The sequence below is a fragment of the Seriola aureovittata genome, chromosome 2 (assembly GCF_021018895.1).
Source record: "Seriola aureovittata isolate HTS-2021-v1 ecotype China chromosome 2, ASM2101889v1, whole genome shotgun sequence".
Classification (NCBI taxonomy): Eukaryota; Metazoa; Chordata; class Actinopteri; order Carangiformes; family Carangidae; genus Seriola; species Seriola aureovittata.
In genome coordinates, this window is record NC_079365.1 from 14,360,579 (window position 1) to 14,388,467 (window position 27,889).

Consider the following 27,889-nt stretch of genomic DNA (forward strand, 5'->3'; position numbering starts at 1 on the left):
AAAAGGCAGACAAACAAGGAAGTTGTAAGCCTTTATGTAAGATCTGAGAGTTGGAGCACCACCAGATGTGTGGTGCATGAAAACTGATAATGCTTCTCTGTTTAGTTTTGAATCTGAGGACAGTAAGCAAATAATGTCAGAATATAATGTAGCAGTAGATGTATTGCGGTCCAATACCAGTCAGTGCTTTATAAACCAACAATCATATTTTTTTCCTCTCCGCGGATCCTCCAAGATGACTAAGAAAGCAAAGAATAACAACAATGGGGAGACAAACAGGAAGCATCCCATTGCTTTCACTGTTGTGCTTTGTTTCTTTAGTTTTGACGTAACAGAGATGCCGCTCCTTCACTGTCCCCTGCTGGAGACAGAGGAGTCGACTCGATGTGGAAAATAGGTCTGATTAGCAGCCGACCTCAGCTACAAACAACAGCAAGGAGCCAAACGACATAGAACAGACCTGATTGTTACTGTCATGGGGCTTAAGCAAACACCTTCTACAGGTTAAAAATGGAGTTGTTAGATGTAACTCTCAACCTGCTCTCTGCTGTTTCATTCAAGGAGCCTGAATACAAAGAAGCAGCCCACTGGGTTTCACCATGTTAACAATCTGAAAAGTCAGACCACTGGCCGGAGTGTGGTTCCTAAAGTATGACGGTTAATTAGAGCGCTGTCTGTATGGTTACAGAGTTAATGCTAAAAGAATAAGCCTCCAGAGTCCAATCATAGACCATCAGCATATGCCGATGCTAGCTGACTGCTCTACACACAGCTGTGGTTTGATAAACCATTAGAGTTTGAGTCTTCAGAGCATTAGGTGCTCATTTGGTGTGAGTCACCAAAGTGATTCATAATAACACTGCTCATCCCAGCGCAATTATCATGTCTGAGCCTATTGTGACATAGTGCAAAATTGTAAACTTAAAATTGTTTAACACCATTACACTATGTAGTATTAGTCAGGGAGAAAAAGTAAAATACTAACACGTATGTTGGTTTTGTCTTTCTTTGTGACATTATTTCAAGTTTGAATATACAGATGGGCATTTGTACTGTTTTTTTCATCTTTCTGTCATGCCCTGTGCCTCCTAGTCCTCTCTCTGTGCAGGTTGCTAATTGCTGATGCTGGTCAGCTGTGCTGGAGTGCCCAGGTGTCGCTGATTGCTGTCTGCTGCTTCAGCCTACTTAAGCTCCCTGCGTCAGTCAGTCAGCCCTGGATTGTAGACTCAGCTACAGAGTTAGTTCCTTATCCAGCTCCCGAAAAATGTATTCTAGTTGTCTCCATTCAGTCTGCCGTAGAGCCATTCTAGCCTGTTTTCTCTTCTGCCCAGGATCACCTGCACTCCCACCCGGCCTCCAGCTTCCAGATCCCCTGCCCGGCTCAGATCTCCTGCCTGCCACACTCCTCCAGCCATCATCCGCCTCTTCATCCGTCCCTTCATCTGCCCCGCACCTTCTCTTGCAATAAAACTCTTTGTAACCGCCATCTGCCTCGAGTCTCTGCCTATTGAGTCCACCTACCTGGTCTGTAACACTTTCTCTGTAAACAGATGTTTAGTGTGTAAGGTTAATAAACTCCATTTACTAATAAGAATGATAAAGGTGTCCCACACCAGCAGGTGCAACTATATTGTTTATTATCTACATTATTCAATTGTTAAGTTACTTAATTATTTATTTGAATTGTTATCTATTTCCCCTTGAATCCCATTACTTCTGCTGCTGTAATGATAAAGTTTTATGTCTCACAGATTACTGTTGGAAGATTCCTGTGGTAGACAGACTGCTGCAGGTGTGTCATTTAACAAGGACAGCTAAAAGCCCTGCTTGTTGACACAAAAGTTTGGTGTCCCCACAATTGATGAAGGTGATGGACAAGACAAAAAACATACTGATCGTGTCAGGTTTGTCCTATCTATGGGAAAGTGCCCCTTACTGTGCTGACATGAACACATGTACCAAATTTCAAGGTGATTGAGGGACTTTACAGTATAAAATATGGCTCATTATTTATATTTAATCTGGACGGTTCCTGTAACTGACACATGAAATTTGTCAGCACTAGAAATCCAATGATTCAAAGAAGTTTTGAGGTGTTATTATGGTGTTAATGAAGTGTGAGTGACTCTCCTGGGGTCAGCAACTGTGAGCGAGCACACACACACACACACACACACACACACACACACACACACACACACACACACACACACACACCAGAGGACATGGACAAAAGCCTAAACTGCATTCCTGTGGCTGCTTTCAGAACACGAGCAGTATTACAAACATGGTTCCAGGGTAAAGGTAGTCATTAGTCATTGGTGAGCCTCGGAGGTGCTGGTAGGCAGATTTTGTTACTAGGTTTTCCCCCCCGTTTCCAGTCATTATGCTAAACTAAGCTAACCCCCCTGCTGCCTGTTGCTTCATATATTTAATGCAAAACAGATTTTAGTAATCTAATTTACTGAAGGAAAGCGAATAAATATATTTCACAAAATGCTGAACTGTTACTTTAATGTTGTAGCTGCCAGCTGGCTAGTAACAAAGCATATGGGCTTGTTTGTCCTGCAAAGTAACATATAAATGCAGCTGTAGATCAATTCAGTGGAGTACAAAGTACAACAGTTTATATATGGCCTATTGTATAAACATGGTTACACGGAGGAATTCATGCAGATTACACAGAGAGCAATAATTCAACACAGTAAGTCAATAAACCAGGACAAGCTTCTCTAGTGCAAAGTGAATTTCCTAAAGTACACTTCAGTAACAGCTTCAAGCCAGTCAAGCAGTAGGAAATTAAGTGTTTCCTTGTTGTGTGTGTGTGTCAGTGTGTGTTTTACTTCTGTCATGAGCAAATTAAGAGCCCAGTTTTTGTGTGTGAAGCAAAGGGGTCAGTCAGAAGGCTTCCACTTATCATTTGTGGAGGAGAGACGAAGGTCATTCATTCAGAGAGTGTGGGAGTTATGGGCTCCCTGCTCTGACACACCAGCCAATCAGAGAGTAGACAGGACAGCAATATCCGCTTGCAGGGCGTTTACAGTTTCCAAGTCAAGTCAACTTCACTCAAAAAGACACATTACACACTCAGTATTCTCCTGGGACACACGTGCACACCCTCTGCTGAGAATATGAGGTCATGTACATCTCACAAGGAAGCTCAAATGTAGATTTTGTCATGGTTTCATCACATATTACCCACTGTGTGATTATCTGGGTTCAGTCTTTCCAGTCAGTAATCAAGCCTCCACATGTATAATGTCATTACACAAACATACGAGGATCAGAGTGTGCTGCTCCTGTGTTGAAATCTTGGCAGTGCCTAACTCCTGGCTAATCCAAATTGGGCAAAAAGGTGGGCGTGTGTGGAGCCAAGACTTCGGTGCATGCCAACTTAATAACTGTGGCAAGCATCCGTTCCCATTAGCATTGTTAGTACAGCAGTAATTCATTTGCTGTCTAATTAGCTAGTTAATGAGCTAAACTAACAAGCTATTTAGTGCATAAAAATATGAATGAAATAATTCTATAATTTCACTAATTTCAAAAACCAGTAACACACACCTCCTCATGTTCTGTCAGTCAACTGATCGCACAACAAGCCATATTATTTGTGCGATATTTACATTCAAAAACATCCAAAACACACCAACACCACAAACAAGGATTTATTTAAAATTCATCCCTCGGACAGTTGTCATGAAGGGGAAGATTAAAGATTAGCTCTTAGAGTCTGGGGATTGAATCACTTTTGGATCCAGCCTGAAGTGACCATTTGAGGAATTGCAGTCTATGGCACTTCTGTATTGGCTTCATTTTTCAGCCCTGGAGGTTGCCACTTGTGTACAACACACACACAGATAGACATACATATATATACACAGTCTGTTTTATTCACTTGGTTGTTTTTAAATTTAATCTGTTGAAGCAATTTGTTTGTTAAGTTGTCAAAACCAAATTTAAAGTTAACAGGGGCAGCAAAGTAGCTTCAGCTAGATGCCTTATTTTGCATCTTTTGTGTTGCTTCTCCCTATGTAACAATGTTTATCTGTATTGTTCCAGTTAACTGTGGGTTAAGGGTGGTGGCAACTGTGTAAAGATGGAGATGGCTTCCACTTTTCAGACTCATTGGGCCTCTGATACTGACATTAAGATGTTATTTTCATTAAATAACCAGTGAGAAGATGTATGATTTTGACTTTTTTCCCTTGTATTAATCGATTATTATATATTTATATATATCATTTGCATCCAAAAATGCAAGTGAAAGACCTTTCACTTTGAGTTATTCAGTGTCTCATGAGAAAGATGCTACAAACTGAGGTGCGTGTGTGCGTGCGTGCGTGTGTGCGTGCGTGTGTGTGTGTGCGTGTAGAGGTGGGATGGGGTTTTGGGTGGCGGGTGGAGCTCTAATTGGATTACAAATTAGCTCAAGAACTATAATAATTAGGACAGAGAGGCTGCTGAGCAGAAAGATTCAGTATTCAGTTGGCACAAAGTAGAGAGTTTTAGTACAGAGTAAACTGTTGAACAGATTACTGGTTTATACTGTAGGACCAGATTGAGATTTTTAATCACCGTTAACAGGTAAGACTTTTGTGTTATTTTCACTAATTTACAACAGATGTTGTGATAAATGAGCCTAATGACATTATGATAGGTTAATCATTTATTTCCTGCTTTTATTTTCCTGCCATATAATAATTGCATGGTTTAATTGATGAATGAACAAACTGGGTTGGCTTCTAATCCTCTCTACCAAACACTACTTTGCTGCGTTACTGAGTGTCCAGTCTTATATAGATTTCATAAATAATTCATACTTTCAGAGATTAGAGTGTCTGTCGTTATGTAAGGATGTGATTGCAGTTATTTATGTTGGACTATTTATAGCTTAATTATTCTGTACAGTACAGTTCCACCATTGCCAAGTTGTAATTTGCTTTTTGTTGAAAGTTTCTCGTAGGCGAAAGACATTTAATTTGCTACTAACTATTGGAGATAGAGACAAACCTTTGAGACTGTTTGGTGAGCTTTTAGTTAAGCCGTTAATTTCCACAGAAATTTCCTTGAAAAAACTGCTCCAAACCCAAGTAACTATTTATTGATCATTCATTCATTTTTTAAAAATGTATTGTTCATATCTATTTTAGCACCACCTAAAGGCTCTACACTATCACTTAACTGAAATTTATTCATTAGAAGGTTACCCATTATAGACACAATCTCTATTTTAAAATTGCCAAATTATGTAGTTGTTTCCAGGAAACTTCCTAGGAGGTTTGTAGAAAATTGGCAATGCCTTATAATAAGGATTTTTTTAAAAAAACATGCTTAACCAATGTATAAATAATGCACACCTCATAAAAATATGATGAATGAATTAATGCAGAATCTATCATAAGTTACTCTTGCCTAACATTAATGATCAAGTCATATGAGTTTATGGGATTATTTAGAGTGTTTAGAGAGTGTTTCAGACCCGCACATGTGATCATCCTCTCTGAAAACAGAACTGTGCTTGTTCTCAAAGTGCAACTTTGAAGCTTTTAACCTTTGGTCGATTTCAATGACAACATTTTCAACACTCAGTTTGCAGTTTATGCAATACACCTAGCTAAATGGATGCAGTCTAATAAAAAGTGTTGCAATAAACCCTAACTTAACGAAGGCTTGTTGTGTTCGTTGAAACTGTTTTAGAGAAGTCTTGAACTTGGAGGTCATTTTAGAGGATGTGGTCTGAGGTGCCATTGAACTATATTGCATTACACAGACATGCATTCCTGTTATTGAACCTATAAGAGCTTAACAGCCTATTACATGCAGTGCTTCACATTTTTTGTACGAGCTACTGTATATCAAAAATAAAGACTGATTTCATTAAAAGGATCAAAAGACAACTAGAGACACATTTGTTGAAGAGGCTGTGATTATTGCAGACTGACATTAATCCAGTGAAAAACTGATTACACTTAATGTACTGGTTCTGTTGAAGGTCCATTTAGTCTTTATTCATTGTATAAGAGCTTATGCATGGCTCATCCGTGTGCAGAGGTTAATAGAAGGATTGAAAGACACTCCCTCATCTTTAAAGTTTAAAGCTGAGAAGTTTTAAAACCTGTGAAAACATAGTGTGAGAGAGGAGACATCTGCGACTTGAGGTGTTTTTATTGGCTGAAGATCTGATATGCACAACCTATAAAATCTAATGCACTGGTTCCTGTTTCAGAGCAATGGAGAGAACTCCACACTGCTGCAGTTTTGTTTCACTGGTTGCTTTGGTCTTCCTCATCTTATTTCCTGTGAGGTCTTGGAGTAAAGAGGAAACCTACAAGTCACTGACAGAGGTACAGTGCGACAGACCCGGCTACAATTTTATGTTACTATGACACGTCAGTTACACCTGCATTTCTAGGCCTTACCCACCAGCTCACAATAGCAGATTTTAACAGTTGTACAGACAGCAGCTGAAATGGACAGTGATTTGCTAAAGTCTACAAATGATTTTTCTCCCTTCATCTTGTCTTTCAGGTTAAACCAGAGTGCTGTGTTGGTGAACACGCAGAGTCGAAGAGATTTGATGACTTCGATGACGACACCTTTGTGGGTCTAATGGGAAGGAGAAGTGCAGCTCAACCAAACAGTGAGCTATTATTTGCAGTGAACGTCTATAAAACGCCCATAACTCTTTCACTGACACTCATTTAACACGTAACTCCTCTTGCAGGTCACAGATTCTCCCCAATGTCAAGAAAAAGTAAGAACTTGAAGATGAATTCAATGATGAACCTCCAACCGATGGTTTTATGGTATAAAAATAAATGCTCTGTTCATTTTACGCAGGACACATGGACCACATCCTAGCTGATCTGCTGGGGAGGAGAAGTGAGTGACTTCAGCCACACTGAGAGCAGCTCAAACAGCAATTCATATGAAAGTCTACTGATTCATTTGACACTATTTCACTGTGTATTCTGTGGCTAACTTAGATTTTTTAAAGATAACAATATTCACTGATATTTAGATTTTACAAAAACATATAACAACTCCTATACAGTTTACAGTTGGAAAATATCGAATCAAGGTTTTAGGAGGAAGCAGACAAACCATGGTGGCACCCTAATTGTAAACCTGTGTATAACACTAATGTATGTAAATGAGAGATTTCTTCTGATTAGAAGGAATAATAGAGTTTAATTTAAATCCTGAGCTAGCAAGAAATTTGCAGGGCAACTGTCGACTGTGAACAACCTGAACATCACTGCCATCACTATCAGTGTAGACATGTTCAGTTGAACTCCCACAGCCATCACAATAAAGGCATATTCACATTAGAGCAGAAAAAGAAGGATCTTGGCTGAACTTTAGCTGCTCCCCTGCTCTGCAGCAGAGCGGGCACAACACACTATTCAATGATAATATCAGTCGGGCCAATTTATCAGCCTCATATAAATACGCTAGTTGGTCAACTTTCAAGTACTGAACATCAAAGAGCTGTCGTAAAGGGCTTCTGCTGTAGTGATTGTAATAAGTAGTTCTTGACTGCATAGTGATGCAGCGCCGGTAAATTTGAACCAGTTTTTTTCTTTGTGCACAACAGGAACGGCTTGCCCGTGTACAAAGGAGTATTTTCAGCAAAGGAGAGGCTGATTCATCAATCATCAGGCAGAGGTAAGAAAACCAGACCTGCATCCTCGCTGCAATTCATTTTCATTCCTGACATAAGCTTGTTCTTTCTACTCAGGTTCTAATGGTTTCTGTAATGGAGATGTCACACCGCCCCCCCCCTCACAACACAGACTGCAACTCCTTCAGTCCGTCAAGTGAGGGCATGTATTAAAGCTGTTTAACCACAGCCATATTAACCATGCATGAATGCTTTTCTACCATCACAGGACATTGTTCTGACGTAACCCTGTAATATCATGTAAACAATGTAAAGCAAAACAAGATGTACAATAAAATATGCATTTATTTATAGTGATTAAAGTACCGTTCACAGAAAACAATCCTGCACACTGATCACATGTGCTCACACACTCACGCAAACTCATTTACACATTAAACAGTATTGACTCAATTCATATGTCAATACCAACATAAATACATTTGAAATATAAATACAATACTGTACACCTTTCTCTTTAATAAAATTTGAATGTTGGAGAAGATTGTTGAGGACTGAATGTTTTGTATCACCGCCATCAGGAACAGACGTGGCAGTTCAGATCAACAAGGGGTTTGGGCCAGCAGAAATTAGATCCACTGATGGTAACGCAGCGATATCAGTCAAGTGTTTTGCTACTAAAATGTCCAAAGGCTGTTATTTCACTTGAAAAGGAAGATGTGCATTAATTTCAACAGAAACTTAAGTAAAACATGCTGATTTGGTTTAAACTGGACTTTTTCCATTTCAAACACAAAACACAAAACTGAACATGCTCTGTGATCATGTACAGAAGGAAACCAAGTATAAACACTTACAAAAAGGCATTTTCATAGGCATTAGTCACCTCATACATCTTTAACAATGAAGGAGAATAAAAGGTTTAAGTGGTTAAAAAGAAAAAAAATGGCAATAATAACACTGAAAAGTGCATTCAATTTTAACTTAAATGACAAATTTGTTCGTTTTGATTCCTGAAACCATTTTCTGTATTTGGTAATTACTGTATCTCCCATAACATTAGCTCTCCAAACTTTGTTTGGTTACAAAGTAGTGAAGAAATTGTTATGGATCATTTTAAATATACACAATGTGCTAACTACAACAGAAAATGTCTGGCCTGCCCAGGATTTAGAAAATACACAATATTTTTGAAACTACAATTGTATAAAAGAAAAAAATCTTGCCTATTCAAAAAAGAAAAGAAAGAAAAGCTGTCATGAACAAGTCATCAGCTGGCTTGCCCAAAGGCCACACTCATTACATTGGAGGGATTCAATTAAATTATACTCCATCTGAAAGCATCACTCTCATCATGGTAATGTCACAGTGCAAAGTCATGTGTGCAGCTGTTGGCTCATACAATCTCAATTTACAAGGCACAAGCTAATGAGTCCACTGGGGGAAGATGCAGGGAACTGTGAAGTGTGTGTATCAAAGGCCAGTTTCTGGAAGAACAAATAGAAAACGATGTGCCATGTCTGGTTTGGTTTCGAGTTTCATGTTTCATTCCAAAAAAAGACGTGCGAAAAGGGACTACTTCCTCGTTCAGATGAAGGTGCGTCTGGCCACCAAGGATGGATGACAGAACACATAAGAGTGTGACTGAACACACACGTCATAAAAAATTAAACTAAATCGACAATCTCCAAGTTCACAAATACTGGTTTGTCTGTCCTCAGTCTGATCTTATCCCACAGGGAAATCTTTGGCTGGAATGTATAAATTTCGTCACCTGGACTTTCCATTCAAAGCATCGTGGTCTCATCAATGTAGCTCAATTAGCTGTAGAGAAATATAGATGCATCCAAACAAGGATTTCCTATGAAAATAACTTTGTATCTTAGTTGTGTTTTTAAATGTTAAAAGTTTTGGGAAGGATATCGGTAAGATGTATTTAACTTATTCTATTAACTGGCACTTGATTAGAGCTGCAAGATCATGGCTGACAAAACTTTTATTTAGCTGAATGTAGAGATCAGAAATTTTTCAAATCATTTTTGCGACAAAATACTTTTGCTGCATTTTCACATTGACTAACAGAAAACGGCCTTCACTTACAGAATGTCATTAATAATAATCAATAGAGCTGAAATGTTTATTAATCAATTAGTCACTCAACAGAAAATTAATGAGCAATTATTTCAATAATCCATTAATCGTTCAAGTCTTTCTTTTCTACCAAAAATGCCAAACACAACTGTGGTTCAGGTCCTCCCTTTGAGGATTTGCTGTTATTTTGTCCCTCCTGACAATAAACAGATCATTTTGGGGTTTTTGACTGTCCGTCAGACAAATTAGTCATTTGAAGACGTCACCTTGGGCTTCAGGATATCTTAACAGGTATTTTTCACTATTTTCTGACATATTATAAACCAAACAAATAGTTGATTAATCAAAACCAGTCTTTCAGTTACAGTTTACACTAGTAGCAGTCCTACAGCTCAAGAATCCTCAGGCAATGCACATCTATGTGGGCAAACCTCAGATCAAAGTGGACTTTCTTCTGCTCTTGTAGAAATATGAGCCAAGATAATCAGAATGAATAAGCAAACATTAAAAACACACATCACACCTCTTTGAAATAACAGTCCCCTTCACACACCTACTCAGTCGCACGGTTATTTGTCCACTGACGCAACAGGAGGATCTTTGCCAGCTGCAGGAGGTGGATCTGAATCCTGTTTCTTCTCAGTCCTGGACAGATCATCACCCTCTCCTCTTCCTTTCACTTGAGAAGCAAGTTCTTCTTGTCCTTCTGCAGTGTCCCAGGACCCTGACTGCTCAGTATTATAGCCTAGTGGGGCAGGGGGCTGGTAACGGTATCTGTAGCCAAAGGCACGCAGGTGATATGTGTAGTACTCCAATAAATACATGTGTGAAGCATCTACATAGTGGAAAGACACCGACACGTCTGAGCAGCAGTTTGGACCCTGAGAAAAAAAAGAAAAAACACACATGTTGTGGTTATGTAACATTACAGAGGCATCCAAGTGTCATATTTTCTAATCTTATTAAGAGTGGGTGGTACAAATGCAGGGTTTTCCCTATCATAGAAAGACTTTTTTCGTATTTTTGTATATTGCCTTCAGCCGAATAAACATAAAAAGGTATTTAGGCAACATATGAGAATGAACGTTTGAATAATGGTAAGGGTTCTCAAACAGAAAGGTAAGCTGGAAACACGAACAACCTGCCAATCAACAATCAGTGTTTGGATGAATGTTTAGTGATTGGTGTGTGACAGATGCTCATCAAGCTCAGCTAATCAAACAGCTGATTGGATATTTCTCTGAACCAACAACATGTGATAGTAGTTACAACCATCAACTCGAATAAGCATGTTGCAAACCATCGATGAGATAAGCCTCAAAGAATAATAGAAATACAATTCTTTCTTTTTTTTGTTAGAGAATAATTCTAGTCGATGTTAATAATACTGATAGCAGATAAGATATAAGTAAAGAAGCCTGCATTACAACTACAGAAATTGGTAACCTAACTAACTTACGTAGAACATAGAGACTGATTAAAGCTTTTCCAAAAGTTTAACTATCCTGTCATATATTTCACTGTGCTCTGGAATTAACTTACTAAGTGAACATCGCTACCTTCTCCAATTTTGATGTTGCTATGGGATACAGCAGGTCTCGCTGCTCCTCTTGTGATTGCAAGTGTTGTCAATTTTCTTACACAAACATGGCAAGGATAATGGTCAAAAACAACATGAAAAAAAAAAAATTCAAAATTCAAAATCTACTTCGTATAATCCCAAACCCACCAAACAAAACCACCGCCCAGAACCCAGCACTAGCCCTCTGAAAAGCTGGGAAAAACCCTGCCAATGTGAGGGCGTTTGTTTGTCTGTCACAAGAAATGGTTTCCGGAAAGTTTAACACTATATCAAACCAACCAGTCACTACTGTCAAGAATCCAATGTTCTTGTGCCTCTACCAGATTCAGATGTTGACAATGCTGTAGTTGCTTCACTTGCCTCTGAGATGGGGTAGTAGCAGTAGCTCCAGTACCAGAAGCTCTTGGGGAACTTGGCAGTGAGGTGTTGCTCAGGGACAAAGGGGTGAAATGTCTCCCTGTGCGCAGTGTCTCTGGAGTCTCCAGCCAGCACCCCAACTTTCTCCATGCACTGTCCCATTGCCAGGTCCTCTACAGAGGTAGTGTGAGTGCACTGTTTGCTTTTAAAACCTTCCACAAATCGCCGCAGAGCCTCTTTGCTCAGCACATAACCCGCTCCACCACTCATATAGCCCTGCTTGGTGTAGGGCTTGAATCTTCGGCCAAAGTAAATCGGCTCGTCTGGCGTGTGGTTTGCAAGAACCCACCGCAAGTTGTCTACGATTACGTAGGTGTCGTCATCTGCCTTGAGGAACCAATCTGCCTCGTGGCTATGATGCTCGTAGGCATAATGAAACGCTCGGATTGTTTTCCAGTACAGCTGATCCCGACCTTCCTTTGTACCCAATCCCACAGTGGGGAAGTCGGGGTCCTCCACAGAGCTCATGAAGACCACAACATTGCAGTGACGACTCCATGTGGACTTCACATGCCGAGCCTTCTTCTCCAGGTTGCTGGGTCCAGTCATCACCCAGCAAAGAATGCGCACCTTTTTGTATAGTTCATCAGCCATGCGACTATCCTCACCTGGTAAAGAGATATAAACATCAACATCACATTTACACTGTAAAGTCTTCATAATGAACAGTATCCATTTAAAACTGCAGACAAAGAATACTAACAGGAGTGCTTCGGGCGTCGCCTACAACAACCATTGGGAAGAAAATATGCTCTCATCATGGGTGTAGAACTGGGTATGGACAGTAGGGACATGTCAGGGTGTTGCTCAATTGGCCCCACCAATATATTTATCCATCTCAAACAATCTTGCCATTTTAACTCCCCTCTGTGTTATCAGTAAGATCTATGCAGCAACTAAGTTGTGTCTTTTCTGAAAAATGTCGGTTATTATGATAAAGAGTGAAAAACTGGGATATGGGGGATACTCAACTATGATCTGGCAACCCTCATCTTCAACTTCAAACATTGTTGACCAGCTGCAACACGGCAATAGCTGTAGTTGAGTTGGTGAAAGCAGTGCAGCGGTGGTGAACATGAAAGGGTAAGTATTTTCAGTTTAATGGTTACAAATGCCACAGAACTGAAAACATCTTCACTCGACAAAATATCATCAGCTGATATTATACTTACGTTTCAATGGTTATTGGCCAATTTGTGAGGTGGAAATGCCTCACAAAGTTAATATAGACATCAGGTCCTTTTTAAAGATGAACTGAAGTGTAAGTACAATAAAAAAAACTACACCCTGTAGCTCGGGTCCACTATTAACCCCACCTAGAAATACAAATACAGTGACCTTACATGCACTTATGGCATAAAGTAGAATTTACTGACATTCTTTCCATATCCAATACTCGAACACACAGGATTGAACTTGTGTCTAGTCAGTGTTACAATTCACACAACAGAAACAAATAAAATCTTTTAAAAAGTGTGGCATTAAGTTGAGTACAGTGCAATGACTGAACAATGTTGTGACACATGCAAAGGTGTGACTCGTTTGACTAACAAATTAGAAGGGCACTCAGAGAGCGCAGCTCTCCACAATGGACAATGTCAAACATACACCAAACTTCTGAAAGCCAGTTACTTAAGTGCATGTTAAGACATTGATGCCGAGCACATCATATTAACGTACGATAACGCCACGTGACAGTTAAACATTAAAGTGAAAGCATGCTACAGCTGCGCAACAGCAAGTGAGAGCAAAAACAATTCCCTATAAAAAGACACAACCCAAAGAAGTGGAATTGGATGTATTTACTCCAAAAAAAGGATTTCTCATGAAATGATATGAGTATGACATATTTGACTCACTCCATTTAACTGAAACTTGATAGTCTCAAGTAGTCATTTAGACTAGTTGTTTAAATTAAATTAAATCTGTGGTAGGAACTTAAAAATGATTATTTGACACAACAGAGTGCGTCCCCTTCAGACTTGAATCTAAGAGGAAGCCGTTCATCTTTGGTATCTTTCACGCATGTCGTTTGTTTGTGTGCGTGTGTCTTATTCTGTTAATGTGATGCATATCTGTCTGTCTGTGAAATGAAGTCAAACTGCTCCAGCAAGTCAAGATGACCAGAAAGTTAGAGGAACTTTTATCAAATTTAACTGGCTCTGGAAAATATTATTTACTTGGCCAGTGTAAACTACAATTTGTACAACTGAAAGTGGAAACAATTCCAGTTATATTGTGGCACCTGGTAAAAATATTCTATGTGCTCGGATGAAAGTGTCTACTTATTAAATAACACTAACTCTTTTGATCTGTAGAATATTTATCAGCCTTAATGCATCAATCAGGAGAATTTTAAAACTGACAAAAAACTGTCTAAAGCTTGTAGTCACTTGCCATGACAGCAAATTTGATAGAGAGTCAATAAGTTGCGGTCACTATGCGCCCACAGTATTTGGGTGCAGTTGGGTCTTAACACTTAGATAACATAGACATAAGATAGATAATCCAGGTTCAATCTAATTCTGTCGTTCATTCTTTCAAACTTTAATTGATTACACTCTTACAAATAATGAATTATGTCAAATCTGAGTGACAGAAATTGAAACTATCTAAAGCAGATTAGATTTGAAATGCACTCGGATTGTTACACATTTTACTGCATTGTATCTGTCATAAGTTTCTGGCTCACCTTTTTACCTGCTTCCAAGGCAGACAGAGAAAGGTAATACTCGATCAGGAATCAGTCTGGGTGTAAGATTGTGTATGAAGAACAACTTTATTTAGAAAGTCGGAGCTGGAGTTTTGGATTAGTAACTAGTTAGGGACATTAAATCTGACTGCAGCGCCTGAGAGGGACAGGCACACTCCCTTAGTAAGCACACAGTAATTACATGTTCACGGAAGCTGAGATTTGATCTACTGACTCAAGAAAGTATGGTGAAAAGTGTTTAAAATAATACAAAACCTAAAGGATATGGAATTTAAGTATGTCTCTAAGTTGGTGCACATGGAAATGTTTTGGAGCTTCCAACCTACCTGTATGATGAGGGTGCTTCAGGTTGAAAAGAGCAGACCTTTCTTTCTTCCATATCTTCCTCTCTTCCTCAAGCTGTTGCTGGTGGTCATGAAGTTTGTTCAAGCTGCTGGGCTGCTGAGCTGTCAAGGTCCTCTCAAACCACAGCTGCCGCAGAAACACGTACAGTGTAAAGGTTCCCACCACAAAACCTGCATAGAAGGAGAATCTGGATCCGAGGGCCTTCATGCTGGATTGGGTGTCTCACTGTCAGGTCTTCAACTTGGCAGGTGCTGAGTAAGACAGGGGAAAAATATGGTCAACATGGACACAAGTCTCACACAAGTTCACAACAATGTGCCCAGTCTAAAGATGTAAAGTCCCACCGCTGTGTGTGTTGGCGAGTAAGAAGCGACAAAATGGGAACTGTTATGTGTCACTCCCCGTTAAAGGTGTGGTTTACTGACCAGCGGTATCGCAGACACCATAGCACCTTTCTTATCCTCCAGCTACTTCATCAGAAGTGGAAATGTCAACTTTTAAAAGCAAACACTAAGCCCGTTTTGACCACGACGTAGCGATTTCCTTACCTTCCTCTGAACCGTAACTCAGCTCAGCTAGCCGCACTAAAATGTTGCTAACAGTTATAGTGGCTATATAGCGGGTAAGATTACCAAAACGCCAACTATTAAAAGGCTCCCGTTATGACAAAAACTAAATTAAATTGTCAGTCTTTAATGAGTGGCTCCTGGCCTAGGTGTAGGTAGCAGGCGTTAGCTGACTGGGTAGTCCGTTATGTGAACGACGCTGCTAGCGTTAACTTCAGTGCTAAGTTAGCGGTGATCTTTCCTGTCGTGTCAACAAAGCTAACGGAAACGTTACAGAGTTAGCTGACCGAGCGGGATTAACGACATGAATGTTAATTGGACTACGGCCAGTAGTTCAATGAAAATGACGTACGGACCAGACTGAAACACAAACGTAAAATTATTCCATACCGCTGCATAAACTACATCTAACTTATCTGACTGCAGTCTGTCCAGACAAACAGCTACTTCCGGTCAAGTATTTCAAAAGAAGAGCGCTGTGTGCACAACAGACACGTGTCCTCCTGCAGATACAGTACAGATGTTGCAGAAGATTTTGTGAACCCGGGGGGCCTATTGGTCCCCACTGTACATGGCAGTTCCGCTAACTACTCAGATACCAAACAGCAGAGGTGGGCAACACCACAAAATTTGTTTTCAGTCCGAAGTCAGGTGATACCAGGGCCATGATCACAGATATCAATACTGATATCGGTAGTTTAAAGTGTTAAAAGCAGCTAATACAAATCATGTAGGCAAGAATAATATGTCATTTCTGAATATGTTAATTATCATTACCACCAAATAATTTGTCAAACATGAGGTATTCCAATTTACTATTCTGTGTTAATCACGTGCATCTTTGAACACAAGACAGTCTTCAATGGTAAATCCCAAATATTCATTATTTGAATTCAGAAGTTATCACGGCACATATGCACACAACAGCAAAAGAGATGCAAATAAAAGCATAAGAGTGAAATTTGAGTGCAGAGTAATGTGTCCAGGATGTGACATATGATGGATCCAATTTTATTTATTTTGTATCACTTGTCAGACATATTGATGATGCATTTTTTTGTTGATTTCAGTCACACGGTACTTTGGTGGACTAACTACCAGTACTGCGACGGAATAACACTCACTTTCCCCAGGTTTTTTGTGTTAATTATTTGACACTGCAAAACGGATCTGGTTAATCACAACATTAGCATGAAAAATGATTTGGACAACCAATATGGCTGAAATCCTTCGTCAGAATCTAATCAAAACCTTTAACTTCTGCCCAGCTTTCTAATAATAATCCCGATATTTGTCATATTAAACAAATGAAAAATCAAACATAAGCTACTGGTCGACTGCCAGTAAATCACCAAGGTGACCATTTATACCATGATGTCACATTAAAAAAAAAAAAAAAAAATCACATTTATGTTACTTTATTTGCTTAAATCCAGAGGTTGGGTGCGTTTGTATTATAGCAGCTACAAACTCTAAGATTGCTGGCATGACAAACACAAAAGCAGTGCTACCTTATTCCACATTGTAGTTGTACTCTCAGACTGTTCAGCATGTTCACCCAGTTGTTATTTCAGTGTGGGCAAATTAAATAAAATCCTGAGAGCATGCAGATGTTCATCTAATGCAGGATACAATACAAACATAACATGTTTAACTTTATAACAAAAAATAAATAGCTGGATGATATCCAGAGGACCCCTATGGTATTTTTTTATAAAAAAAAAAATAAATAGTAAAGAGTGCTCAAAGACTCATATTTACAAGGCAGCTCAAGTGGACTTTTGTCAGACTGTGAAGACAATATGATATCCCTTATACAGTAAAACAGCTCTGTTCAAGAATACATTGATAAACTTATCTTTTGTGGCTCTGCTGTAAAGTGTTATGGTTTACAAATGTGTGCAGCTGAAGCATAAAGATTAAAATGACTCATGAGTGAAGAGTGTTAAAGCAGACTGAAGCTTGTTTTAAGACTGCTGATTTTCTTCCCTTCCGCGACACAGGAAAACCCACACAACTGGATAACTCACAAGTCCTGCTTCGTGATCACAGGCCCCAGATCAGATAAAAAGAAGGTGTAACTTGTAATTTGAGAAGGCAAATTCAACTGGCTAAGTAAAGAAACACACCCAAAATTCAGTTTACTCCAGCCTGAACTTGAGCCTTTGGACACTGGCATCTTTGGGACAAAATGCCTCAGTCCTGTGTCTGAAAAAAGTTTGTATATGACTCAGTCCCACCGTGAAATTAAGATTAAAGATTGCACTGTCACAAATGTTGAACATATTTACTCAGGTGACTCAAGTCTCACTGAATTTGTGCTAACATACCACAAATCAATTCAAAAACATATTCAAGCAATAATTATGTACAGGTTGAGTTCCAAGTAGCCACAATTATACACAAATTATACAAATCCAGCCCTTTTAATTACACCTCTGAAGGATCCATAGAAAAGTTTTGTGTCGATTCACTATTTTGGTAGACTGAATGCGATTGACAGTGTATCTTTCTTTGTTTTCCTTTGCCAAATTACAAGTACACACTCAAAAGATTTCTTCCTACACTCCTTTAAGGGTTTTTCTTTTGAATCCCTTTAATAGCACATGACAACCCAAGGGAAACCCAAAATATTTGTGAGACAATGTTAAAGTTTGTGTTTTAAAATATTAGGTTTACAAACACTTCTGTAATCTACTGTGTGTTTGCTGATAATATTATCAGCAAAACGCAGTGTGTCAGAGTTTCAAATTTTCAAAGACAAGAGGAAGTGAGATACGAACCCTTGAGTATTTGTCCTTGGTTTTTCATTTTCACACACAATCAACCTGTGGAAACACTCATTCAGTTTGTTGTCGCAAAGGTAACATGTAAAACAAATGCCAGTAGTAATTTAGCTGTGGACACACAATGTGCTGCAGACAACCTCAGAACTAAACTGAAAATATTCAGTAAAACTCACTGAAATATTTTTAAAAAGGTTCATATATCACTCGGCTATTCAAGCCATCTATCAAAACTGAATCCCATCAAAAAGGGGAAAATGCATAACTCCATTTAGCTGCGTAAGTACAGCTGACACGTTGCAGTTTCATCGTGCAACATATACATGGTGCCTACTAAAGACACATATTGCCTAGTCAAAATACACGGACAGATTTTCTGAATGTGCAAACAAGTGAGTTGATATTATCTGCCAGTTTTATAGCAATAATTCAACCATGTGGTCTCTTTTTCAAATTTGCTGCTGCACTTCAGAGTCCCCCTCCCTGCTATTCTCCACAGGAGTTCACCATCACAAAAGGTGCACTGAATGTACTGGACAAGCTCATATGTCCACATCGTCCGAGTCAGAGGTGCTGGATGATTGGGACTCCTCCTGCGACTCTCCCCACACAAACTTATAGTTGTTCTCCAACTCCTGCTGCCTCTTTTGCTCCTTGTAAACTTCTTCTGTGCCTCCAGTCTGGGGGATTAAAACGAGGTATGTTAGAAAATAACTTTATGATCAAATGTTTATTTGACTTGCTGACAAAAAAAAAAAAGTAAAATTGTTTCCCGCAAAAGAAAGAGCTAATAAGATTTGACAGTTTTCTAGAAACTAGTTATTCAAGTTCAAGTGAAAGAAGCAAAGTTTCAATTAAGTGAAAACTAATAGAAAAAAGGTGGTGAATTATTATAGTTATGTGCCATCTGATATCAAGCACATTGTGTGGACATTTTTCTATTATACAAGTGTTAAAATACTTTTTAGTCAGTCAGTTGTATTTGACAACCTAGAACCTGAAATGTAGAAACCAGATCTTTCCTGGAAGCAAAAGTATCTCACCTGTTGTTAAATATGAAGCCTCACCCAACAGCTTGTTCCCTAGCAACTACTCCCAGCAAAGAAACAGTCCAATAACTAACCCCCATAAAACAGCAATTTGTTGTGTTTTTTTTCCCACTCACAAAGTTAAAGAAACACTCTAACCATTTCTGTAACTTTCTGAAACAATCCAGCATTTGCACCAACTTCACACCATGAAGTCAAGTCAAATCTGTCAGTATACTGTAAATATTTCATGACTACAACCCCAATGATTTAACATCTATGTAAGACTTATAGTTTGTTAATTGGGTATTCAAAAAAAAAAAAGATCCAATGGTCCGTCACATGTAGGCTGAAATTATTTTCTAAGCAAACACTACACCTCGCAGCAAACACAGTGTGGTGCTGGCTCAGTCACACCCACAAGGATCCTGAACCCAATAAAAAAGCAATTACTGAAATTACCAGGAGATTTATGAGGAGCTCCCTGAAGGACTTGGTATCTTCTTCAGTCAGCCACTGATCACCGGCCTCCTCTGCATTCTTTCTTGTCAAGATCTTGACCTCAATTTTACCTTAAAAAAAAACAAAGCAGCGGAAAAGGGTGGCTTTCAAGTTAAACACATGTACTTCCAAGTTGCTCTGAATAAGGATACCGTACCACATGTTAAAGCAACAAATAATCATAATGAAGAATGGTATAGACAAAACAGTGGATGAAAAAGAAAGAACACACATGGTGGACACACTTTTCATTTCTGTCTGTCTTTAAGATAAGCGTCAGCTAACTAATCAGATTTTTTTGCTATCATGATGCTTAATTTTGCAATTCTGTTAAAGAAAAAATACCTAATTTAACGGGTCTCCTGTCTAATGTCCTGCTACTCATTTTGGTCTTCAGTAAATACAGTGTTTAATTGCTTGCAGCATGAAAATGGGGGAAATACTTCTGTTTATTTCCGCATGATATTTATGTCATTTGAATGGCTTAACCTGAATAACCTGAATCTGACAGTTGTATGCTTTTTGACACAAATGAGCAAATAAATACAGAACTGTATGTTCAAGATAACGGATGAATGAGAGAAAAGGCCGTGAGTGTTTCGGGCACTCCCCCTTCATACCTTCGGCCTTCAGTCCTGCTTTCTCTAGCTGTTCTTTAACCACGTCCTTTATGTGCTGCCACTGGGGGTCTCCTTCGCCCATCTCCTGAACTTTGACCTCCCCATCAGGGCTGCTGCCCGTCTTATACTTAGTAATTTTGATCTTAACATGGTCGTCAGCCGCTTGGTCTGGGGTGACGAGACAGAAGAGGGACAAACAACACAGTTCACCTCAAAACCCACCAAGCAGGGCCACAGGATGGAGGAGGTAAGAGCCAAGAAAATGGAATCCAAAACACTGTCTTATAAGCATTACATTTGTCACGGATTTGATTTGATTATTTAAATTTTGATTTAATTACTGAAAATCACCCACAGATACATCAATGGCAGCAGAGGAAAGACCACTAACTAGCCAAAGAAAATTCAAAATATTAATCTGATATCATGAGTTTTCTGTGGATTCAGTTTGTTTTTGCATCAAACTAAGTCCATGTGTGCATCTATTTTGGGATGAGAATGCCATAACAGGCATCTACTGTACATATGGATGAAATATGAAGATAATGGAGGTGGACACAGAGTAACCACCGAAGGGAAGGCGGCCTGGTTACCTGGCTGCTTTGGAGCAAGGCTGGGGCTGCCCCTGGTCGGGTCTCTGGATCTTTGAATTCCTGCTGTTTGCTGCTCTTGGTCCTGGACGTCTTTCTCCTCCAAATGGTCAAGTAGCTTGTCCAGTGTCGTCTCCAGTGTCTGTGTTGCTTGAGTGCGATCGAACTCCCCTTTCAGGCCCTCAGTCTCCAATTCCTGCTGGGCCTACAGGACAGAGAAAAGCCACTCATGTGAAAGAATAACAATACATTATGTGTAAGATCTGCCATATAATATTTTAATATGCATCATTCTTAGTGTTAAAATCACATATTAACTATGGTCTGAAACCTCATTTATGATGTTGTCAAATTCCTTCTGCATTTCCTCCTTTATTTCTTCAATCTGATCAGATGGCACAGAGAGGTCAGCCATCTCATCCTCAAACTCCTGTAGTAGGCGTTCATCTTCATCTTTCTCTTCCTCACCGAGCTTCTCTGGTACCCTGTCGCTTGTTTGTTTCTCGTCTCGACTTTTGGCTTGGTTTTGTGCTTTCTAAAAGCAAAAAAAAAAAAAATGCTGCACTGAATTAGAATATCCACACACTGCAAAGAAAAAAATGATAATCGAGGTAGAGAGGTATACAAAAAAAGTATCGCAGACATCTTGTCCTGACCTTCCTGTTACTCTCTTTGAGGTGCTGGACAAATTTCATCAGGTCTGCTGGGTCAGTGATGATTTTAAAGTTGAATTTTTCTACTGAAAGAGATTAATTTCAATGAGATCAAAGTCTTACACTGAGCAGCAGCTCAAAAAATAAATGCATAACTAATCACCATTAAGTTTTGACAGTCGTTCACTTTGCAAATTAGACAGCAAACTGCACCAAAATAAAAGACTGTGGTTCTTGTAATCTTTTTTGGGGCTCGTTTGAAGCAGCAATCAGAAGACATTAAATGAACTGTGCTGTAAAGTGATCAGAATAATCATAAATAGGATTGATCTTCTGTGTGTGTGTGTGTGTGTGTGTGTGTGTGTGTGTGTTGCATTACCTTCATCACCATCATCAATGACTCCACTGTCTGTAAGTGAGTCATCAACGTCATCTGCTGCCTGTGAGGAAATAATCAGGTTAGTTAGGCGTTGTGAAATGGTAACGTGTCGACCTACACCCTCTAGTGGTCAAATGGGCTCTGACTGGAGAGGAATCTTGACTAAAATCTTTTTACACACTTAAACATTAATGCATGGACAATTATTGTAAACACAATTTTAGATGATATGGACAGCAATGAACTATAACATTTTGCAATAATCTATCAATTTAGTCATCTCTAAGCACAAAGCACATAAGATTAAAAAAAACGGTCAATTTAACACATTATAGTGTTGCTATAACATATTATAAATGAAATCAATTATGATTAGTACACTAGATTTTGTGGAATGGACATTTTAAAACTTGAACACTACAGTAAACTTGTTTGAATGAAGACACTCAATTAGTCAGCCTATCATTCACTGTCAATGTACAGACTCCAGGAAGGCATCATTCATTCAGAGGGAGAACTGATTCTAAGACATACAATGTGTCTATACCTGACTCTCCTGTTGAGAAGGAGTCGTTTTTGAAGTCTCTGGTTTTGTTACTCCCTCCCAGAAATCAGAATCCTCTGCCTCTTCTGACCCACCATCCTCAGATACATCAGCAGTGTCTGTTTCAAAATAGATGCAGCCACTGGTGTCACATGAGAAAAGCTTTGTGAAATCTACATTTACCCCAGGCATAGTCGAGATTATCATTTTCCCCAGAAGTGTAAAAAATTGCACCTTTTCTGTCTGAGTGGTCTGAGTCATCGCTGGGTGCAGCTGATATCTCTTCTGGTGTTACTTCCACTGCTCCATCTGCCGCTTCATTACCGGCTAACATCTCATCAAGATTCCTCAGCTCCTCTGAGATCTGCTCCACTTTACGCTTTGTGTCCGCTGGGAACAGACAGATGTAGGAGGGAGGAGGAGGAGGGAAAGAAAAGAATGAAGGAAAGAATGAAAGAACAGTCATGTCTCCGTATTTCTTATGGTTTTAAAATTAGACAGTGGACATCAGTATTTCAAATACCATACACCTAATTAACAATACATGTCAAACAATTGAACATTTGTATGTTTACCACCTTCAGCTCCCTAACTGATGTTAGTTTCCAAATGCTGCATCACAGTCACCTTCATTTTTGTCAACTCACAGACTTGGGCCTTGACGTAATCCATATACTGTTGGGCGCTTAACGCTGGTTGGCACACGATACCCTGGGGTTTGGCAGTTGATGGTGGCCGCAGGAATGGATGCTGGCAGGTGCGACTGGTGTGAATTGTCAGCACATAGCGACACGACTGGGGCTCATCCACTCGTGCGATGTAGTCACCTGAGCCTTCTTCACACACAAACTGGAAATAATAGAGTAAAACCGTCTAGGTGTGTCTAGGATTCATCATTTGGAACATTATGCAAACTGACTTCACATCTCTGTATGGAGTGGTAAAACAGACAAAACCATGGAGGCAGTGTCTCCTTAATTCAAATTCCTCACCCGGACTTCAGTCTCTCTGGGGTTTCCATTTATGTCACACTTAGAGCCATTTACATAGGTCTGACTGTGGTAGCGCTTCAGTCTGTGCTGTTTGGAGGCCTGGGAAACAAACAGAAAATATGTTTTAATGCATCTGATTTGTAATATTCTTGAACATTATAGATAGAAAGTAGCTGGTGAGTGGGGTCAGTAAGGTCAGGCCCAAGGCTAACTCAATGAGTCTAATGGATGTGGCCACAAAGTTCGACATGGCCCGCTTGGTCCTGAATATGTCCTTCCTTCTTAGTTCTTAGTAACTACTAGCACCAGCTAAAATAATGGTTTTATGAAGCCAAACAACTATTAAACCTACATGTTTGACCCGATATTTTACAAATGTAGGTGTTACACTATTTGTACATAGACAGAGAAAATATCTTTCAGAACGTATCTGTATTATTGTAGTTAAGTGTAAGAGGGTAATATCCCATTATGTCACCTAACCGACCTTTAAGTTACTGGCATATCATTTTGTCATGATGTTTGTTGAAGTACATTGCGGTATGTTTATAAAAACTGACTTAAAATCTTCAAAGATCACATCATTGACCTATCAGATCAGATACGACAAACGTATCCCATTTTACCTCTGACAGTCTTTACTGTGAAAATGTAGTGTTGACAGTTTGTTCAGGTAGCTAAGGAAAGTTACATCTGACAGTTAGTTGGTATAAATATATTGTAACAGCTAATATCTAGGTAATAACTGGTTTGTGTGGTGCAACCCATTCTAAACTAATTATGTGTAAATCTCTCTAACTACGGCCCGTATGAACAGCACATATCAACGGCTTAAAAGCCCTATGAAACCGTCTTCATGTTTTCACTAATGTCAACAAATGACTATGAACAAGCCATGTACACTTGTTGGGAAGTTTGACACAGTGTAAAATAATGTGCTTTCTGTATAAAGACATCACAGCAGAAGACAAATGAAGAATATCGACAAAAGTAGGCTAATCCCTCCTGCACATTACTGAGGAGTATTATATCAGCCTGAGATAGTCTTGTGCATTTAAAAATACATAAATCAATTCTTCCTGCATATTGTCCTTAACTGGGACTTTATTGTGTTTGATTTTAAGAGCAAAGCACGTGATGATGTACAGCAAAACTTTAATGCTTTCCTTTTTTTTTTTTTTTTTTTTATCTGTAGCACCAGGACTGACACCTGTTTTTTTTCCCTCATGGATAAAATAACTAGATCTCAGTAAATTATGTGGGCAATTGTCAGTGTCCCACATACTGAATTAGGCTAGGATTTATTCAACTTTAAATTATGCAATGCCACATACAACTATAAAATTCAGCTTATATTATGCAATCATGCAATTCCATGTTTCGTCTTTTTAATGTATACAAGAAATCTGAAATTAAAAAAATGATACCACACAATAAAGGCAATTTTACCTTTGCCGTTTCATTGTTCCAATCAAACTCAGATTCGTAATAACCGAGAAACAGAATGTCCCCTTTGATTTCTGTGTCTGAGGAGAGAACAACATCTCAAAGTCAAAATCAGCTCATCTGTTACAGCAATAACAGTAATAAAATACATAGATTCAAAACACAGCGGTATGTTCTCACCTTCGAGGTGGTACTGTCTGATATGCTGACCATGACAAAACTCGTATGTCCACCAGTCCTTCGTCTGCATGAAACACAGACAGCAAACATTTCAAAATACTGTAATTACTGACACATTTTCCTTTTAATTTAGGCTACTTGCTTAAAATCATCAACAATATCATAATCATCATCTTTTTTCCCTGCACATACATGGTTATATCTTTTTAACAAGTATAGCTTAGTACGATGCCTTAGTAAAAAACGTTCCACCTCACTGTTTTGAGTCCACTTTTTGGTTGATCACTGATTCAGTGATTGGGATGATTAAAATCAATATGTCAAGATGCAGGAAGGAATAAGAGTATTAGGCTCTAGTGTGTGTGCATCAAAACGAAAAGAGGCACATTAAACAAAGAAACGTATAAACTACAAACAAAAAGGCTCAAAACATGATTACGGTGTCAATTAAAAAATGAAGCCCAGATAAAACCCGACACTACAATCAGCTGTTGAGAAAACCTTTTTCTTCTACGCTGCTGATCACAAGAAGTATCTGCTGATGTAAAACATGCCCCACAAAGGGGATCTCAGAAGACAACAATCAAGAATTGTTGATTTGCATAAAGCTGAAAAGGTTAGAGAGTCATCACAAAAAGTCATCAGTCCACAGTCAGACAAACTGTCTATAAATGAGGATGATTTAGTTCTGTGGCTCTTCTCCCTAAAAGTTGGCACCCAGTTAAGATGACTCCCAAAACCTCAACACAGAAGATCAGTAATGTAACAAAGAACTTCAGAGTATCAGCTAAAGGTGTAAAATAATCATTGGAGCTGGTTAACACTCTGTCCATGGCAGGACACCACAAAAAAACATCGCCGTGCCCCTGAAGTTTGCCAAAGAGCAGCTGGACACTCCACAACACTACTGGGAAAATGTTATATTTACTGATGAAACTAACATCCTATGAAGTGAGTGGTCCAAAGTTCCTCCTGAACCTTTTGCTTGTTTGAGGTTATTGGTGACAAAGGAGGTTCGACCAGTTATTAAATCCAAGGATCCTTCAATATTGTTGATGGAACTTTGACTAAACTTTAAGCTGAACCAGTGAAAACATATAGTAATACAGAAACATGGTCCTCTTTTTTATACTGACAGAGCTTCAATTTGCATTGGCTGCACTTTATTGTGTAGCTGAAAACAAATTAGTTATGATGTTCATTTTGAAAATTTCATCATCTGTGTGTGGGTACTGTTATAAGTAACCATTTCCTCCTTAAACATCTACTTAATGGCAGCACATTTAAGTTACTGGATTTCTTGTCCCTGAGTGCTCCCTGGATTAAAATTTTGTTTGAAGTGCTATTTGGATGGGATACACGTAGAAAAAAACTAAAACTAAAACTAAGAGGCACTCTCTTCTTTAAACAATTAAAATGGCATCGAGCCTTCATCAGGGAGTGACCCCCTGAAGTAGGGTATGTTTTTAGGTTTACCATGACCATGCCATGATAATAAAGGCATGTTAATTGTTTTTCCAAAAGAGAGTGCCTTGTAGTTTTCTTGAATTTTATTGTATTATATACAGTTTGTCCTGTGTCAGAAGTGTTTTTTGTATATCACAGATAGTTTTGGTGTGTTTTTTCATATCATGTGATCTCCTGTTTGCGGGTGGAGCTATCATTTCTATCTGTATACAAAGCCTGTTTTGACCTTAAAAGGTCAAAATGTTGCCAATGCCAATTAATGTTTGTCCTCCTTCTCAATATTGCAACGCAAACAGATGCAGACAAACCTTTCAATACACAGTGATTGTTTGGTACTTTCTCAGTGTGCTTATTTTGCAGTCACACATATTTACAGACATCTGCTTGAATACGTTTGAGTGACAGGTGTGGTCAGTGTGATAAAGTTTGCATCAAAAACAGCTCTGCCTTGAATGAAAAAAAGATTCAGCACTGGACTAATAGACCTCACAGACAAGCAAATTTGAACCAACCTTCACTAGACACGGGGCATTATGCATTGGACTGAGCAGGTCTGGAATGTCTGGTCCAGTGTACCCCTCCGAGTCCGGCTCAGATGCAGGATCCTGATGAAACCGGACAGCCTGGGCTGGAAGTCGACACTCATAGAGCTGCTTGTACTTACTGGACACCATCATAACCTCCTCTGTCTTGGTCTAAAGGAGACACACAGTCATGAAAAATACAGTATCTCAGAGTGACAATGTCACACATTAGCAGAAAGATGCTCAAGTACTTATGGTTCATTAACTACCTAGTTTTGCTACTATAGTTATAGTTAGTTATTTATAATGTGAGGAAGTTACAGGTAGGTGGAAGCGAAGACACTGAGGTTGTGTTGTGACAGCTGTCAACAGTGGCTGCTGCGTAGGTCACTTCAGAATAAACCTCATAAAATAAAGCTTCAACATGTAAATTCCAAGCATATTGTATATTTTAAAAAATAAACTAAACTCAACTAACAGGCAGATTACTCTTTATTTGCGTTAAAAAGGAAGCTATTTAACGGCATTTTACGATATTTAACGTTAGCTAACGGAAGCTTACTTTCTAGCTAGCAAGCTAACCATTAGCTTCCCCAAAGATCCTCACTCACCTGCCCCAGGATGACGGGATCGGGAAGAATTTGAATCCCATATTTCATCTCGTTCAGCTCCTCCAAATTCAAGAAGGCAGGGGCACAGAGTGGACATATCAACAAGAAAACATACAGTCTTTTTAGCCACCGTACTGAGAACACAGCCATGATGATTGACTCTCTCCTCATAGCCCCATTTGCGAGACAACAACAAAACACAGGGAGCCTGACATGGGAGCAGCTGA

The 27,889-nt window shown here is 39.1% G+C and overlaps 3 protein-coding genes across 7 annotated transcripts; 1 reads left to right on the forward strand and 2 right to left on the reverse strand.

Moving 5' to 3' along the window:
• Positions 1-6,182: 6,182 nt before the first annotated feature.
• Positions 6,183-7,884, forward strand: tac3b (tachykinin precursor 3b). Its single transcript, XM_056388112.1, has 6 exons — positions 6,183-6,347; positions 6,532-6,643; positions 6,728-6,757; positions 6,844-6,885; positions 7,601-7,671; positions 7,745-7,884. Exons 1-5 carry the CDS (start codon positions 6,234-6,236, stop codon positions 7,648-7,650), a joined length of 348 nt encoding a protein of 115 aa, XP_056244087.1. The 5' UTR covers positions 6,183-6,233; the 3' UTR covers positions 7,651-7,671; positions 7,745-7,884.
• A 70-nt stretch (positions 7,885-7,954) lies between these two features.
• c1galt1lb (core 1 synthase, glycoprotein-N-acetylgalactosamine 3-beta-galactosyltransferase 1, like b) lies at positions 7,955-15,915 on the reverse strand. Of its 3 annotated transcripts, none has more exons than XM_056388081.1 (4): positions 15,120-15,915; positions 14,757-15,026; positions 11,661-12,325; positions 7,955-10,599 (listed from the first exon to the last, which is right to left on the reverse strand). In XM_056388081.1, the coding sequence occupies exons 2-4, from the start codon at positions 14,980-14,982 to the stop codon at positions 10,288-10,290; spliced, it is 1,203 nt and encodes a 400-aa protein (XP_056244056.1). In that variant the 5' UTR covers positions 14,983-15,026; positions 15,120-15,915; the 3' UTR covers positions 7,955-10,287. The 3 variants fall into 3 exon arrangements, with proteins under 3 accessions (XP_056244056.1, XP_056244063.1, XP_056244046.1); XM_056388088.1 differs by having other exon boundaries at positions 15,324-15,914; XM_056388071.1 differs by having other exon boundaries at positions 15,201-15,914.
• Positions 15,916-16,336: 421 nt separating this feature from the next.
• os9 (OS9 endoplasmic reticulum lectin) lies at positions 16,337-27,859 on the reverse strand. 3 transcript variants are annotated; one of them, XM_056387979.1, is made up of 15 exons: positions 27,663-27,858; positions 27,040-27,222; positions 25,061-25,124; positions 24,884-24,960; positions 23,435-23,533; positions 23,090-23,291; positions 22,677-22,832; positions 22,446-22,561; positions 21,899-21,959; positions 21,523-21,602; positions 21,198-21,401; positions 20,870-21,071; positions 20,277-20,444; positions 19,618-19,727; positions 16,337-18,807 (listed from the first exon to the last, which is right to left on the reverse strand). In XM_056387979.1, exons 1-15 carry the CDS (start codon positions 27,831-27,833, stop codon positions 18,670-18,672), a joined length of 2,031 nt encoding a protein of 676 aa, XP_056243954.1. In that variant the 5' UTR covers positions 27,834-27,858; the 3' UTR covers positions 16,337-18,669. The 3 variants fall into 3 exon arrangements, with proteins under 3 accessions (XP_056243954.1, XP_056243943.1, XP_056243965.1); XM_056387968.1 differs by having other exon boundaries at positions 21,523-21,605; XM_056387990.1 differs by lacking the exon at positions 20,277-20,444 and having other exon boundaries at positions 21,523-21,605; positions 27,663-27,859.
• Between the last annotated feature and the right edge of the window lie 30 nt (positions 27,860-27,889).